At 42.3% G+C, this 17666-nt stretch overlaps 1 protein-coding gene across 2 annotated transcripts; it reads right to left on the bottom strand.

Annotated features, from left to right (window-relative positions):
- Positions 1-4285: 4285 nt before the first annotated feature.
- Positions 4286-17502, bottom strand: dapk2b (death-associated protein kinase 2b). 2 transcript variants are annotated; one of them, XM_044035745.1, is made up of 11 exons: positions 16825-16975; positions 10280-10501; positions 9267-9405; positions 8570-8699; positions 8449-8497; positions 8340-8366; positions 8082-8234; positions 7528-7573; positions 5370-5459; positions 5178-5258; positions 4286-4521 (listed from the first exon to the last, which is right to left on the bottom strand). In XM_044035745.1, exons 1-11 carry the CDS (start codon positions 16899-16901, stop codon positions 4444-4446), a joined length of 1092 nt encoding a protein of 363 aa, XP_043891680.1. In that variant the 5' UTR covers positions 16902-16975; the 3' UTR covers positions 4286-4443. The 2 variants fall into 2 exon arrangements, with proteins under 2 accessions (XP_043891680.1, XP_043891681.1); XM_044035746.1 differs by lacking the exons at positions 4286-4521; positions 5178-5258; positions 5370-5459 and adding exons at positions 5466-6961; positions 17427-17502 and having other exon boundaries at positions 16825-16984.
- Positions 17503-17666: the final 164 nt, after the last annotated feature.

The raw sequence follows: 17666 nt of genomic DNA, 5'->3' as shown, positions 1-17666 counted from the left end.
TTTGACCGTTTTTGACCGTTGTTTGGATGACATACTATACTATGACTTTTTTGACCGATTTTGGACAACATGCTTTACCATGACATTTTTTGGTGATTTTTGACGACATACTAAACTATGACTTTTTTATCACATTTGGATCACATACTAAACTATGACTTGTTAAGATTAAAGTACGTAAACTAAAACAGCCCTAAAAAAACATCAACAACTTTAATCCTGTAACAAAACATCTAAAATATCCTTGAGTAAATTACACAAGGAAAATAAACATGAATATCTGTGTGTAGTCAATCACACACACCTGTTATCAGCCTCACTGTGAGGTCAGCTGACCACACACAGGTGTCTTCAATGAGCCTGATTGCTCTAGAGCAGGGGTCTGCAACCTTTATAGGATAAAAAAAGAGCCATTTCTGTCCCCTCTCCACCCAAATAAAATTAATCTTGAGCATTAAATGAAGATAACAACACGTATAAAAAAATTTTTTTACAGATATACAATGCATATAAAGCTAAAAGAATGATAGTCTGTTGCATTTATGAACTGTAACCCTTTTTCATTACTATGTTTAAACATACAGTATATACAGAGGTATAAGAATGTGCAGTGCAGTGCGTCTTATATCCCTTTTCCAGCACAACCTAGGCAATCTGATGAAACATTTGTTTTAATGTTCACCAACTATATAAACACACCTGAGCAAAAAAAGCACTCAAAATGTTAAAAATTTGAAAATCTGAAATTTGGAAATATGTCACAGTTCAAAGTTCACTTGGCTCACTTGGTCTATTTTATGATTTCTGCACAATTATTGCCACTCTATATCAATACTAACAATGTGATATAAAATTAATTATAAATTGACTCATCAACACATAAGAAGACACATTATTTAATTTAAAATTATTTAAATGTGGCCTATATACACCCAGGATGTCCATATAAGCATCACAGCAATTTACCATCTGCAGCACAGATCTGTGTTGTATGAGCACTAAGGGTTTACACACCTGCTTAAAATTGTGCTGTCCTGTGGTTGTGAATCATATTATTTATGGCCTGTATGTCACCAGGTAGGACCTTTGCAGATCTGAGTTGTTTTTACAGACAATCCCATATCCACGTGAGTGCCAGGAACACTGCCAGCCTTAAAAAAAACCCCAATTGATTCAGTGCATTGACCACTAGGTGGCAGTGCTATAAAAGGAAAAGCATCTCACCTCAGTGTCACTGCATTCTCAGTTTACATGCAATTAAATCAATTCAAATACCCTGAGATAGTGAGTCATTACCATTGCTGCAGAAATCTTATATTTTTAGATATTTAATAATGTTGATCCAGTATCACTGAGCTCCCTGGAGCATGGGCTTATTATTTTGGTCACTGGCATGACTTACAGTAAAACATTGTACCTGTCTCATAGCATATCACAGTCTGACATGCTTCACAGACGTCTGTATCTCTGCTAATGAAGGACACGGGTTTCATCTTACACACACTCACGTAGTGTTTCTGACAGCACACCTTATTTGTCCTTGTGAACACTCGGGGTCATTTCACTGTAAGTCTGCTGGAATCTCATGATCCCAATAACTCGCTGTGCCAACCACACATTTGATCCCAACATACCAGCAGTGACTCACATGAGATGCTTCAGACGCAGCATTGATGACTGGAAGGCCCGCCACTTCACTCTCTATATCGACGACAAAAAGACAAAGAGATCATATTTCAGTGAGACGTCATGGCTGAAATATTCACAGTCGCCAGCCTGGAGATAGACTCCATCAAACCTGAATACAGACGAGTGACCCAACAGTGATCTGATCTCATGCCAGTAATGCATGTGTTGTCATTTAACAGAAACAGACTACTGTACATGTAAGTGTGCACGAAAGAGTCACGGCTCAGTGTGTGTCTGTGCTCACACAAGGACAAGTGTGATCTTATCTGTTTGAATCTGTTTTTGTTTATGCACATTTTGAATGACTGGTGTGTTTTGGTTATGTCAGTCTCTCCCTGCTTTTCCCTTTCCCCTTCACACTGCTCGCCTGCACCTCATTTGGAATCAACACAACCGCTCACCATTGAGCCATCACCACTGCAGAAAAGGTTTAACAGTCTGTTTGAAGTCAACCTCCAGTGAGCAATTCCCTCTTTTCAGCAGTTTTTCCTCAGCCTGAACTGATATTCTTCCCCTCTTTCCCTGCCTCCTGAGTCTGCACAGATGCTGGAATATGAACAAATATTTATAACATTTCACATTTTAACCATGTACCCTGTTATTACTATGATTACCTCATCAGGACCAATTCCCAGCCTGCTGATTCTGTCACTATGGAGGAGCTTTTTTTTTGTTGCCCCTGCTCAATCCTGTTTTTGCCAGTGCTGTGATTTTCAAATGATATTTATCAGACAGGAGGAATCCAACACATACTTAACATTAAAGGGACAGTTCAGGTTTCTGCAGGTTCAGCATTGACTTTGCCTTCGCAATGTCATGATCCACAAGATACACTCACGCTCCACTGAAAACATGGCTGGTCAGGGCAGGGACACAAGGAAAAACAGATATTAGCACATGATTCATCCAATAAAATCTACACTTGCTTAAATCTACGATATCTTAACACGTGTCACACTTTATCTCGGTTTTCCTGTCTGCAAAAGTGAAGTTTGTGTTGCTTTGTAAACAAGCTCACTGCCCGAAAATAAGAATTTATAGCTTGTATACGCTCATTTGGCATGTATGTAAATAAGTATGCATCTCTTAGACTAAACCAAAATGAAGGACGGACACTGAACTTGCAAAATAACACATTTTATATACTGAATTCCTGTGTGCTGTGTCAGTGCAGTGTGAGTGGTTTACAAACAGACCCAAAACCTAAAGTTTCCATTTGCAAAGGTTACTCATGACAGTAAGTATAGCCTCTGGGATCAAGTTATTTAGCTGTACATTTTATGAGGTGATCCCTTTCATAAATCTTGTGCTCCTGCTGACAGCCATGTTTTTCAGCAAGAGTGAGCGCCCACGTGTCAGTACCTCAAAAAAGGGTGAACTATCACTTTAAAAGTCAGCTTGTCTTGGCCTTTAATGCTTTAACATATTGTTCAATTGTTCGCAGGCTTTTCTTCTGACCCACTTGTTGATTATGGCTCCTTTCTCGCTGTCTGTGTGGAATTGGCCTAGATAGTATCACTGCCAGAAAAGTATTTAGTTCAGGTCACATCATCCCTCTAATCTCTTTCAACCCAACTGGGTCCAAACAACATCACTGTTGTGAGACCAAATATTTGAACAGTGTCCAGAATAAAAACTGTTAGAAGTGTACTGTTACACATTTGGTGTACACTAATGTTCAGAGAATCAATAATGTGTTTGCAGCCAAGTTCCACTGACATATGTTAGAACAGCCAATGTCCACAGCATGTTCTTAGTCTCATGGTGTGGATCATAACTCACCGAGAGCAGAATCACGGTTAATAATAATATCGCCCATTACAATAGAGACCAGTATTTAATGTGGCATTAAGTTGACTCTATTTTACATTTAAAAAAAACAAAGACTCAAACAAAGTCATGTTCATTAATTTATTACACCAAAGCAAAATGTACAATACATACAATTAAACAGAAATAAGGGTTTGTGTGGTGGAAATAGGACTGAACTTAAGACATTTGGCTTACAGTGATGTGTATTTATTTACACCATAAATATTTTTCAAGAATATCAAGAAGACGCATATCCATCAAAAATATTCAACATCGGAATTTACATTTTCTTTTTCTACAGATGTCATAAAATGAGCAACTTCCCCATTTGACAGGATTTTTACTGAAATCCAAATATCTCCTATAATGAAATCAATACACAGTTAGCTTTGTATGGAAGAGGTGCAGGGAATCATTGTTGATGTGGAAACTAACAATAAACAGTGTGTTTACACAGACATGGCTGTACTGTAAGCACAACTAAACCCTTTCATTTGTCAACGCTGCGGACAGTTCACCTCTTTTAGATTCTCACACACTTACACCAACAACACAAAGAAAAGAATTGAACTGTGTCTCAATGCTCGGACGTTTAAACAACGGCGGAGGAACTTGTAAGACTGACCTCGTTAGGGGAAGCTGCCGATGTTCATGTGTATGTGTTAACGCTGACTTCTCGGTTCTCTGAGATAATAACAATAATAGGTTGTCATTTGAATTTAGAAGTGTAACATCTGCTTTTTAATGGGTGAAAATGTCAAACAACGTTGCCTTGACCAATTAAAAAAAAAACGTTGCATAACCTGCCATTGTTTAGGCTGAATCTGTGACTGGCTCTTTATGAGAATGTCCACCGCATAGTGAGCATGAAAAACACGCAGAGTCACTGTGCTGCAACCGGAAAACATCACCCAAACATGTTCAGTGTGCTGTTTGTCACTTTCAGGAAGTGCTGCTTCTCTTTCTGGTCCTCGGTCTTCTCTTCAGGATGTCTTCTTCCTGGTCACTTTCACAATCTCTCTGAAAGAAAATATACATATTTAACTAGTGTTTGAATTCAGAAACAGCTGTTGTTATTGTGGTCAATGGTATATGATCTATGGAGAGAACTGAGAACATTTAATTCTGCTTAAACTAGTGGTGAGATCCACTGTATTACAGAAAATGTAGTAGAGTGGTATGAAAATATTCAGTATGCAACTAAAAAACATCTGCTGTAATTTAAAGGAGAGGTGTTTTCTTTCTTTCTTTCTTTCTTTCTTTCTTTTTTCTTTCTTTTTTGCCAATTGAAAGTAACGGAGTGTATCAACTAGCATCATTAAGCCTCGTTTGTCACAAACACCTTGTGTGATCGTGGGCGAGTGTGATTTTCCACAAGAAGTAACAAGCTGAATAGTTGTCAGCAGCTGAATGGTTGAGCTCAGGTGTCAGAGTAAAACTGAACTATAGATTAGAAAAGACATATTCAGGAAGGATACAAATTTCAAGTTCATTACAGCAACAGTTCATGCAGTTCATGCAGTTCACTGTTTGCTATGGTGTAAAGATTGACAGACTTTTTCCCCTCAGCTTCTCCCTCTATAGGGGTCACGTCAGCATTGGCCTTGTAAATGCAGATGTTTCTCTGTCCTTTCTCGGGTGATGTCAGTTTTATGACAGTGGTGTGGCGTTCCTACCCCATCCTGCTCAGGCAGCTTTTGGCCCTTCTTCATGATCCGTGTTAAGTGGTTGCACAGAGCCACAATTCTGAAGGACAACTGTTGAACAGATTAAAAAAAAAGAGTCACAAAAATCAATCAACAATCAAAGTGGTGAAGTTGAATATAGAGGGTAAATAATCCAGCAATGCTGTGAATATTGCACTTTACCTTCCACCTGCGTCTGGCATACTGTCTCCTAAAGTTCTCCAAGTTTACCACTGACAACCTCTTCACCATGGCCTGTCTGGGATTCAGAGGCTGCAGAGACCAACGAGGGAATAAGACGGCAGAGTGTTGATCTTAAATCTTTTAATCAAGTCCACTGAATGCTAATCTGGGTGTCATTGTACAATCTGACATACAAGGAACCAAACTAACTTTTGGAAATACAATAAATAATAAACATTTATTTCTGTGATTCTGACAAATATCAGTGTGCAAATGAGACCAAAAGTGTGAGGCATGTCATGTAGCAGTTGAGGTGTGAAAAAACAAAACACTGATAAAGAAAGGAAACACTGATAAACACATCTATGATAAATCTTATCATAGATGTTTTTTCTTGTCTGCACATGTCTCATAACATCTTCAAGAAAGCAATAAACCACTTTATAAAAAAGCAAATAAATAAATGCAACCTTCATTAAAAGTGCCTATCTGAATATATAAAAATACTATGAATCATTTGACTACAAATTACTTTACAAATTAAAAAACCAAAGACTTGAATGAATAAAATAAATCAATGAGATAAACGTCTACATTCATTTGATCGTGTGACTTTATCTAAGTAAAAACATTCATAAATAACAATATCTTTATGATTAAATGGGTTTTTTTTAAGCCACCAAACCTAATCAAAAGGACAGTGCATAGGTTTAATTAACATGTGTTATTATCTCTTAATTCATTATGTTCAAACCAATGTACTTAATTACTTGTTCATGAAACATTAAGGTCTAACAGACATACAGTACCACTGGTATCCATCATCTATCTCTGGTCAAGAAAGCAAATAAACATATACATTCAAATGTTTGTGATTCTAAAACAAACAAACAATAAAACACAATGTATTTAACACATTTTCTCATCGTCACAAACGTGTTAAGAACTTTAGCGTTGTGTGCCTGTTAACCAGACTCGCTGAGCGGTTGTTTGACCTCGGCACACAGTTCCCCTCTGCAGGACTGACTCAGTAGCTCCTTCAGTGCCTGCTTCACATCCACGGTCAGCCCGCCGCTGCTGTAGATGCTGTCACTGGATCCGTCTGGGTGCAGAGAGCTCATCACTTCCTGCAGCCGCTGTAACTCAGAGTTCAGCTCCTGCCTCAGAGCGTCCAGCCGGCTCTGCCTCTGGTTGTACTTCCCACTGATGTTCTCCAGACTGGCGTCCACAGCCTTCATGTCGTCCTGCAGCAGCCTCCTGGTGGCCTCCACTTTGCGATACTCGTACCGGACCTGGGAGAGCTGCTTCCTTGCAGTCTCGCTCTCCTCCTTGTACCAGGCCTCCTTGTCGTTGTAGATGGAGAGCAGCGCCTCTATGTCTCCCTGGAGAGTGTGATGGGCTCCTGCCACCTTTGACAGCCCTGTCTCCATCAGGCTAATGTCTTCGACCACATGGGCAAAGCGCTCAAAGTTGACATACGTGTTGTTCTGGGGCATACTGGAATGCAATTGGATGGTGTACTCCTTCAGACGCTTTGTCTTCAGCTGCTCAGCTTTCTTCTCGGCGCTGTCCTCCACCGTGTGGCCGCAGGACTTCAGACAGAAGGGTGGAGGAAGGACACTGAGTGAGAGGATGTCTCATTGTCTCTGACACGCATGCAGTGGTGAAAATCCCAGCAGACACGCTACTGTAGGATTAGTATGTGACCCTACAGTGAGAGCACCCCAAAAAAAAATGGCAGACATTCCTGTTGAGTGTGTTTAGTCTCCTGGTTTCATGCTGGATGGAGTGAACCTCTGTGATATGACAGATTTGATAAACGTCCATGCCATTAACACACAGTTAGTGAGATGTTGCTTCACTTTCGGTGCGTGGACGTGGATGATGATGATGATGATGATGATGATGATGGACAAAAAGACTGCATGTGTTGACAGGTGATAAAATATTCCCAGGGTTGCAACACTTTGTGTGTTTTGCAGTAACAGAAACAAGAAGTGGTACAAAAACTTCAGTGTCCTGGAACTTATGTGTCTTTTTCTTACACAAACAAACCTGTTACACTGTCTGACGTTGTGTGTGTGTGTGTGTGTGTAATGCTGATAGCCGGAGTTATTCAGAATACCAACAACATGCCATAATACATGAGGTGCATTACCTTAATCCAGGGATGGTTGAGGGCATCTCGTATGGTCAACCGTTTCCTGAAACGATGGGAGAAACACACCGCAGTGAGAAACAGCAGTTGAGTAAACACAGCCGACCCAAATAGCTCCACTGGGGGACAGAGAGAGTTAGTCAGTCAAACATCAGGACGCGAAACTCTCAGGAATGTGTTTTCCGACTCATGTAACTTTCACGGGAATATTTGGCTTCTGGGAAGTCCTTCAATTGTGTTAAGGAAAATACGCAGCATGACGAGGATCGCGTTGTACCAAAAAGACCGCCATGACACAATGTGTTGCCTGAGGTAATCAGGTTTTGGTGTAAATAAGTTTTATTCAGATGAACTTGTTTAGTGTATCAAATTGTATACCAACAACACATGAGCTCAACTCTTTGATCTAGAATTCTGTGGACTGTCCGTAATCCCACTCTCATCTGGATCACACTCACACATTTTATGTGACTATGATTTATGGCAGTGAAACCTCTGAACCTAGGCTTTGTACATGGATTGTCAGGCATGACCTTTGGCTTTCAGCTGTTTACCTTGTGTCCTTCTCCAGGAGCTGCCTGATGAAGCTCTTGGCAAGCTCGCTTGTATTACTGAAGAATTCCTCATCGAACTGGTAGTTCATCGCAGAGACGTTTCCCAGCGTTTCCTGCTTCGAGTCACCGAGGAAGGGCGACGCGCCGCTCAAACTGAAACAACGGCACACGCATTCACACTGTGACTAAGACCTTCCTCGATAATCTCTTTAGGTACACCGAGATTCCCAATCACAGTCACGAATCGTGCACACTTACAGTATGTATGTGATGACTCCGATGCTCCTGTGAATAACAGCACAAGGTTAATCCACGGCAGCCTGTTGTATGAGAGGCAGCAGAGTCAGATGTAATTAAAGGATCTTACCACATGTCTGCCTCCAATCCCAGTGGCTCATAGTTGACTATCTCTGGGGCTGAAAATAGATATCCACATCACAAACAGGCCAAACACCAAGACTCATCTGCAAGTGTCTGAAAACGCTTACCGACAAATTCAGGAGTCCCAAAAATGTTTTTGAATTCTGTCCCAGTTTCTATTCTGTGTGCAAGTCCGAAGTCTATGAGTTTGATGCGGGGAAGAGGAATGTTCCTGTCCAGCAGCATTATGTTTTCAGGCTGAGGTTAAAAAAACAAACAAGAACAAAAACAGACACGTGTGTTTTTCAGCAGATTTCCTCTCGTGCCAAGATTGGTTAATACATACAGAACAATAACTGACACAGGTTACCTGATTTAAGCTGCCGTTTGTGTGAGCATTAAAGGAAAAGATTGCAACCATTGTAGTTATTTTTCTTATATGACATCTACCTCTAGTTTCCAGGCGAATACATCCAGGAATTTGTGTTTAAACTCTTTGTGCAGCGCGAAGAGGAGCCACTGCTGTACAAACACAAGACTTTCAGAGAGCAGCAGCAGCGGCAGTGACACTGCTCTCTGAGAGTGAGGCGATAACCTCGTGGTGTTTGTATCTCACAGTCTGGATCTTAGCCAGAAGAAACAGGAAGGATACACGATTCAGAAAAGCAAGCGTCTGCTGACATGTAGATAATGTAGATACCTGTTTATTTATTCATATAAAAACGGCAGTGTCTCCTCACGGGTACAGCGTAAGAGCAGAGTTGAAGTGAATAATTATAAGGTGAAATACAGTTTAAGGTGTGACGGTTGCCACGGATGTGGTACCTTTAGGTCAAAATGTGCGATCCTCTTGGTGTGGAGGTACAGGACTCCGTCGAGGACCTGTTTGATAAACTGAGTGGCCTCCTCTTCACTGAGAGTCTCCTTCTGAGCCAGGAAATCAAACAGCTCTCCTCCAGAGACCCTGGAACACACACACACACACACACACACACACAGAGAGACTAAAGTAATCTGGGCTCTCTTGACTCTAATCTAAAGTGTGTTCTCAGAAATGTGACAGCCCGGACCGGGATGCCTGACATTGCTGTATGTTTACTTGTCGTGGCTCCGCCTCGTGTGAGTGAGGAGCTGCAAATGTTTTAAATCATCCTCTGACCAGCTGGTGTCCCACACGCATGATTTTCTTTCATAATCAGACAAAGAAAACATAATAGAGCGAGAGGTGAATGATGCTCAGTGTGTGATGCCGCAGCTCGCTGTCAGTTCCCCCATACTTTAATTGGACTGAGCTTTCAGTCAGTCCTAATTGGGGACCTCCATGTTCCCAGGCACTCGATGGACAGCATTATTGACTCAGTGAGAGACATTCAGTTCTTTCTGGCACACGTGATTGTGGCCAAAGGTTTTCAGCAAACAAAGGTCTGAAAAGTCCTTCTGTGGGCAGTAAACGCCCAGATTAGAATCAAGGATAAAACTTTACCAGCCATGACCACAGACTTTAAAAGCATTGCAACCATATTTTGGTTTTATATTAAGACAATATTTTTGTCCATTGTGTTAAAGGGGCTCTCTCTTTGTGTGACTGCAGGAGAAACGATAAATGATTTCCAGATAAACATGTTGAACAGCCTGACTGTGTGTGACTTGGTTAAATGTAGAAATGTTACACTTTGGCTGTTATGTAAAATAATAATAGTGTCTAAAGGATGACATAACATCGCCATGGTCACATTGGCATTTCATTGTCTCACTGTTTTAAAGTGTAACACTGGTGTAATGTGTTCCTTCAGCATGGCAGATACTCTGACGTGCTGTCAAATCACACAGTGACTCACAGTTCCAGGATCAGCACCACGTCTGTGCGGTTCTCGAACACGTCGTGCAGGGATATGACATTGGCATGCTGGAGTTCCTGCAGGATGCTCACTTCCCTCTCAATCTCCTCTCTCCTCACGCCTCGTCTGCTGGACCGACTCTGGCGCTTCTTGATGAACTTGGCCGCGTATTCGTTGCCCGTGCTCTTCTCTATGCAGCGCTTCACCACTGCAAACTGGCCACTGCAGACACACAGAAAGAAAACAATAAGACTACTCATGGCATAGTGATTCAAATCAGCAAATATGTCACAACCGTGTGTTAGACTCAGTCACATCTTATGGTAAGACTGCTCGTCGGGAACTATGGTGGCCTTCACATACCAGAAAGAATGTTGTTTTTTTATTCAAAATTGGTTTTGGCCATCGGAACTTTATGCAAGAGCCTTGCTTTAGCTTTAGTTCCGATGGCCAAAACCAATTTTCACTCCAAAGCCAATAAATTCCCCCTAGATGTCACACACTACTTAAATTAAAGTTAAATTCTCAACCACTAACAACAGGATACAGCTGCAGGTGAAGACAGATTCCAGAGAGGAAGGCGTGTGTCAAAACTCGCTGAAATATTGCGACGTCGTTCATCACTTCCTGTTTCCTGTCCAGACAAAGAACAATCACACAATGAGATAGACCAGCAGTGTGGACAGAGCTGCCGTCCTCCCACTTAAGCAACATTCTGGCCAAATTTCTCGCCATCCTCAAGTGATCGGCCCAGAGGGGGGGAAAAAATCCCAAAGACTCAGAATATTTCACAACAGAGGTGTTGCTCCAAGACCCATCTCTCAGTTGGATGATTGTTTCACTTTTCACTGTGCTCTTGTGTTAGCGAGTCAGTCTGACTGTGACTCAACTAATACAATTATTGTTGTGCAACACTTCACCTCAGGTATTACCCCTCACTACAGAGGCATTTCACTCATAAGTGAGTCTCATTATCAGACCAGCACTTGTCATCTCAGACTTCTACCACTCCTGAAGCTCTCGCCTGGTGCTGTGCAGCTATCTGCTCACTCAATACGTGACCTCTTAGTCACTGATCTGGTCACAAATAGGCAACGGACAGACATGAGGGTATTGTCAGAGACGGCCGAGCTGTCCTCTGTGTGCAAGGACGGATGCACTTTGAATATGCAGTTGGATGAAATATTAGAGCTTGTGGTTGAAGTTGAAGGTATCCATCCAAATATTCTGCATCACAGCAGACACCTTTTATTTTTAGACACTGTGAAGGGACACGCAGAGGAAGAGAGAGATAGTAACTGGCAGGCATTTCATATATTTTGGATAGAACTGTCCACAAAGTGATTCCAGGGTGCCTGTGAGAAGCTGTCCACTCTGTGTCCTCTATCACCCTGGTGGTGTTTAGTGGGCTAAGAATAGCTTGGCTCACAGGCGCTTTCTCCACCTGCCTCCTCTACGCTGCTGCTGCTGCTGCTGCTGCTGCTGGGGAGAAAGGAAGTGCCTTTTGAGGCAGATGAGGGGAAAGGAGGAGTGTTGATGAAAGACGAACTGAGTCTTCAGGATGGAAATAGCAGTTATCCACCAGGGGGCCACTCCTCTAGCTGCAAAAAGAACTATGCTTGAATGGGAGTCCATGAGAAAATGAGCCTACGTCTCACTTGATTTATAACATCAGTAAACATTTGCCTAAATAGTGAATGGTCTAAATTGCTAATTTCAGATCTTTTTCAATAGAGAACAACGTCAATTTTGTGAATTATGGTCCCATTTGGAGGTAAACAGACAATAAAGCATGGCACATGAGTGGATATTAGTTTGATTGTTTTGCAGGTGATGCAAGGTTTCAAAATGGGAATTTGTTTAGCAACTTTGAAAACTATGTCCATTTCTATATCCAGTCTATGCTCCTGCTGTACTCATTTTACCTGACTGTTTTCCACTTTCAGAGAGCGTTGACACAGAGATACCTCCAGCTCATGGTACAGCAAACAAGCAGATTAGATGAAGCAAACATCATAAAGCAACTTTTTAACCTTAACCACATTAGTGCAGGACGGGTGAGACAGTTTGCTCTTTGCAGACACACCCTGGCCTGTGCTTATTCAGGTTGACAGTCACATGTGGGAGCAGCTCCTCTGAAAACACAAAGCTTTCTATTATATTTGAAATTACTGATTGATGTGTGGGTTTTTTTTTTTGCTTTGTTTTGTTTTTTAAACCATGCAAAGCTACAGTAGATAGTGAATAGAAACTGGAGGGTCAATGTCATACAAGTGTAATTAACTAGTGTGTCAATGAAGAAGAATAATGAACGTGTTTGCGTGAGAGCAGTAGTCAAAGCACCATCAGGTATTACTTTAATTCTATCAGGGCAACAAACCAACAATAACATTAGACTGAGGTGGAAATATGTCTCTGTGGAGAATGCAGGAGAGAAATAGGATGAGAGCATATGGGGGAGGCATGTGCACCATAACAGAAGGGCCAAGCTTTCAGCTGCAGAGGTAAAATAACAACAGGAAGGGTGGGGTGATGAAGCAGTGTAACAAGGAATCCCAAAAGCTTCCTCTATTGCTGTTGCATTCACAGGGTCTCTCTACACCTCTGAGACGTCTAACAATGTTAACGATGACTCAACTGTGGGGAAGAGGAGGAGGAGGAGGAGGAGAAGGGCAAGTCATCCAATGAGGTCCACATGCACAAACAGACACCGAGCAGCCTGAGGGGAGGAACAGTCACATGGCAGGAGCAGCAACAGTGTCCTGACATTTGCCTGTTAAGCAAGAGTGAGCCGAGCAGAAAAGCCCCGTTGATGGTTGTAGCCCAAATGTAAGAAAGGAAAGGATCTTTATTGTCATTATACAACAACTGGTATTGCACAACGAAATGGTGAAGTCAGAGGTCAGAGCCGCTGCCACAAGGGACCAACCTGACCGAATGTAACTAACATTCTAACGTGTTTTTGATGGTGGGAGGAAACCGGAGAGCCCAAAGGGAAACCCACACAGACATGGGGAGAACATGCAAACTCCACACAGAAAGGTCCCAGACCAGGAATTGAACCCAGCACCTTCTTGCTGTGAGGCAACAGTGCTAACCACTGCGTCACCATGTCAGGGCACAACACAACTGTCAGTGGAGGGACATGGGGCTTCACTTCAGTGTTGTTAGTGTAGAGTAACAGCAGAGAGAGAGCAGTGATGCTGGGAGTGGTATTCCAAAGCGGGCCAGGCGTGCCGACTGTCTTAGCCGTAAGCCGGCCACAGTGGACCTGAAAGAACCGTCTCTCCGCAGAGTTTCCACTTCAACAGCTGAAGGTTATTATGCACAGCCAAGGTTGGAGGAATGCTCGGACAAGTGGCGCCAGCCCAATATTTAAACACATTTCTCTTCTGAACAACCTCAAGGGCTGCAATGACAATGAAAGCCAGACTCATAATTGGCCAAGCCCTGTCCCTAACTACCTTTATCGTCTGAAAACTGAGTATGAAGTGGGAGGCAGCTCAAACCCGGGAAAAACACTGACACTGTAGAAAACGTTCTGTTGTACTACCTACAGGAAGATTTATGGACTAAAACTCATGATGAGATGAGAGGCGTGCTGTAGATTCCTGGTTTTAAAGTGGCTCAATGTCAACAAGGCATCTCTGGTGTAGCGTGGTATTTGCTGACAGTCATGTTGTGACCTCTGTCGAATGAGAACTCTTGGAATGTCCAAGAGATCAACATGGAATTCCCTCATTCTGGCCCCACTGAATGAAAACATTTTAGTTCCCTCGACAGCAGGGACGTGGTTCTTCTGAACATGCACGTCCTCTGACAGAGCTATAGATGAAAATATGTGCAGTAAATCTCTTAGGGAGAAACTAACTGTCACTAACACACTGCTGCCTGTATCGTGCATCTTTTCATGCAAATTAAAAACATTCCACTTGTTAATTTCCTCCTGCATTAATGTTCCGGGGATTTCTAGGAATCTGAAATTTGAGTAGTACAAATAAAAAAAAAAAGCGGATGGGAAAGTTAGTTTTGTAGATTTAGAAGTATTGAATCATGGTGCTATTTTAATCGTTATGTGATCACCCCACAGTGATTAGGGGACATGTGCAGTATATGCGTCAGTGTCATAGCAATCCAGCCAAACATGTCGGTGGTTCTGGAATAATTATATAAAGGAAAAATTTTAGGAGAACGGGATTCAGCTTGTGGGGAACATGAATGCCTCTTTCTAATCTGTCCTTTTGTTGAGATGCTGAGCCAAACTAACAACCAGAGTCATTTAATCACCTGGGTGCACACGTAGAGCATGTCTACGGGTTTCGATAGAGGAGTGATAGAAGAAATGTGCTGCGCATAAATGAGCTGTGTGAGTGGGTGAATGGCAGAACTGTATGGTAAAGCAGCTGTGAGTGGTCATCAAGACTAGAAAAGCGGCATATAAATACCGAGCATTTATCCTCACAAGTTGAAGGAAGTTTACAAGCCTTTTATTTCTGTTCAGGAACGCAAAGACAATGGAACGAGCATCCTGTGAAATTCTTGTCTTTACTTGACAGTGACTAAGAAACAGTAAGTGTTAACGTCAGTAACAGCATCCAGCAAACACACATAATAAAAAGCCTCTCAGACCAAACACGGTGTGGGTCACGACCAAACATGGCCGAGTACAAATCTGTTGTTGGCAGGTTAGCGTTCACATAGCTCACCACTTTTGCCTTAATGGTGACTTACATAAAAGTTCACCCGGGCTCACCAGTCTCTCACCAGGGAGGCTCGCTGGCAGCTGTGCGCTCACATTGAGACACACTTCCCACTGCATGTCAGCATCAGTGTCATCAATCAGACACTGGGACGTTTACACTTGTCAGCGAATGCCTCACGTCGCAAGCAAAGGGTTACTTTAGAGATCGCTTTACTGAAAACTTTCCATCACCAGTGGAAAGAAACAACGTGTGCGACTGTGTGTGTGGACTTCTGTGACATTAAAGTCTGTCAGCGAACAGAGTGATGATGTGATGAATTGACTTTCCTTTGGGGAGTGGGGTGGCTCAACAGTTCCATTGGATATGGAACACTGAAACATTACACATCGACCACTTTCTGGGCCCCCAATCTTTAAACTTTCCAGCAAACTTGAGAGGACGATAAAGAAACAGTTCCACTGTAGTGGTCAGTGGACGAGGTCTCAACCCACGATTGCTCTCACAAACTGAGGGTGGCCCCCCCAGGACCCTCTATAAACATGTCACAACAACAACACAGAACAAATACGAGAGAAATAACAAATCCTCCTTGAATTACTGATAACATTTTCAGAGGCATCCTGTCTTTGCGCTTTCAGTCACAACCACCTGCGGCTTTTAACCACAGTCAGTGTAAGTTTCTGTCTCTCACGACAGTGGTGCTAAACATGCACGAAGCCCTCTTCTCAGGCAAAAGCTCAACAGCACAGAGACACATTCGCACATTAGACTTTCAGCTATTCAACTTGCATTGCCTTGCAATTCATAACAGGACATTTATGTGATTTACTGATGTGTCGCTCATGTGGGAAAACAAAAAGAAGACACTTTTATCTTCATTTAACCAGGAAGGTGTTGGAAGTGTTCATTTAACGTAACTAGTTATCAATAAAGGATTTCCACAATAATCAGTACGTTTGTAAATAGATAAGCTCTTTTCCAGGAACTTGTCACTTTACTGATGAAAGTCTCATAACTACTCTATGAAGCATTTGTTTTTACAACTCATTTACCATTAATAGTTGGTGCCATGTCACAAAGCTGATCACATTATTATACGTGTTGTGACTTTCAGATGGAATTTCTTTTCAATGCACAACACAATAAAAAAAAGTGTGTGCATACAGCTGGAGCAGTCCACATGTTATATAGTAGACCTTGTTTTGTGCTGTCAACAAAGCTGCTCAGCGGTCAGCTCAGCAAACACTGGTGCAGAGTGAATATTTTGACCACTCGTAAAGTGTCACAGATCAGGCCTGTTTCCCTCCATGCCCGCTCTTGTCTGTTAACATGTGGCGCACATGCCAAACCTGTGCTTCTGTGCAAACTCAATTTGCAGTTTCCTCAATCCAACCTGCACTCCATTCACTTCCTCAAATGTGTTTCCCCATGGGAGACTGTTGATGTGTGCCCTGCACAGGCTAAATGAACTGAACTGAACTCTCCTCAGTTCTCCACATTTTGCCTTCAACACATCGAGCCTCCGCCCAGAATCACCTCTTAAATCAGTCCAGTCCTGGGTTTGGACTCACTGTGGAGGGGACACCGCCTGTTTTCATGGAGTACCTTCTTTTTTTTAATCGCTCTTACTGTAAACTTCAACCTACTTCAGCTCAGTGAAGTGACACTCCCCATTTCATGCTTTAACAAGCCATCTGTTTGCATACCTACATATACACACACACATTAAAGTGGACCACTGCAGGGGACCACGCTCTTTCTCACACACATAAACGGGAGGGGTTTTTTTTGATCAAAGACCTGGGTGTTAACTGTTCACAATTAAACTTAAGGAACACTCACCTTCCCAATTCCTCTCCAATTTCATAGAAATCATCCACACTCTGTTGTTTGAACACCGCCATGCCAGGTGTCTTCATTGATGTGGTTTGTCTCCTTGATAAGCACCACTTCAGTCTCGTCTGGTCAGCAAACCGTCCTCCTTTTCGCCCCCAATCTAGCCCTGTGCATAGACACCCAGGTTCATTTCTGACAGGAGTGATTAAGATTTTAACTACATGTTGCAGCTTGCTGTGGAGCATTCCATTTCAGAGCTGTGCCTACTTTCACTGTTCTGTTTAGAAATACAAAAAAGTGCACATGATCTGTTGTTTTTACTGATCCAAACACTTAGTGAGAACAAATTACAAACCAGTGCCAGACTGGGTGGTATAACAGTGTTAAGATCTTGTGATTATGCAAAAGATTACAGATAAATGGGGGTAATTGGGGCAATGTATCCATTGTGAAACATTGTGTTTGGCTGAAAGAGAGCGACAATAACAACTGCATGGACTTTGTTTCAATAATAGGAATGTCGAATTAAAATGCAAAAACACACATTTAACAACCATAAACTTCACATAAAGTAAGTTGTAAGTAAGTGACAGCAGCTTAAATGTTACCTTGGTGCTCGTCAGATGCAGGGCTGGTGATAAACTTGCATCTGTTCCCACGTCTCCTACAGCTGCTCTGCTCCGCTCATGAACACAGTCCAGTCACAAAGCTGCTTCTTTGCCGTCTCTGTTGTTTTCTGTCACTTGCAGCAGCACCATCAGGCTTTTGAGTCCGCACAAGCCCCGCCCCCCACCCCTGATGGCTCCACTGTGGAACTGAAGCATGAGAGATGCAGGCTATGAATAAAG

The sequence above is a fragment of the Solea senegalensis genome, linkage group LG10 (genome assembly GCF_019176455.1).
Source record: "Solea senegalensis isolate Sse05_10M linkage group LG10, IFAPA_SoseM_1, whole genome shotgun sequence".
Taxonomy (NCBI): Eukaryota; Metazoa; Chordata; class Actinopteri; order Pleuronectiformes; family Soleidae; genus Solea; species Solea senegalensis.
Note: the sequence above shows the minus strand (reverse complement) of the source record. Positions and strands in the feature narration are given on the sequence as shown.

Excerpts from the sequence above, each read along its gene's own strand:
- dapk2b (XM_044035746.1), bottom strand. The coding sequence starts at position 16,901 with ATGAAGACACCTGGCATGGCGGTGTTCAAACAACAGAGTGTGGATGAT. Across the intron at positions 10,502-16,824 it reads ATTGGAGAGGAATTGGGAAG|TGGCCAGTTTGCAGTGGTGA; the intron begins GTGAGTGTTCCT and ends GTGTGTCTGCAG. Across the intron at positions 8,498-8,569 it reads TGGGACTCCTGAATTTGTCG|CCCCAGAGATAGTCAACTAT; the intron begins GTAAGCGTTTTC and ends ATCTATTTTCAG.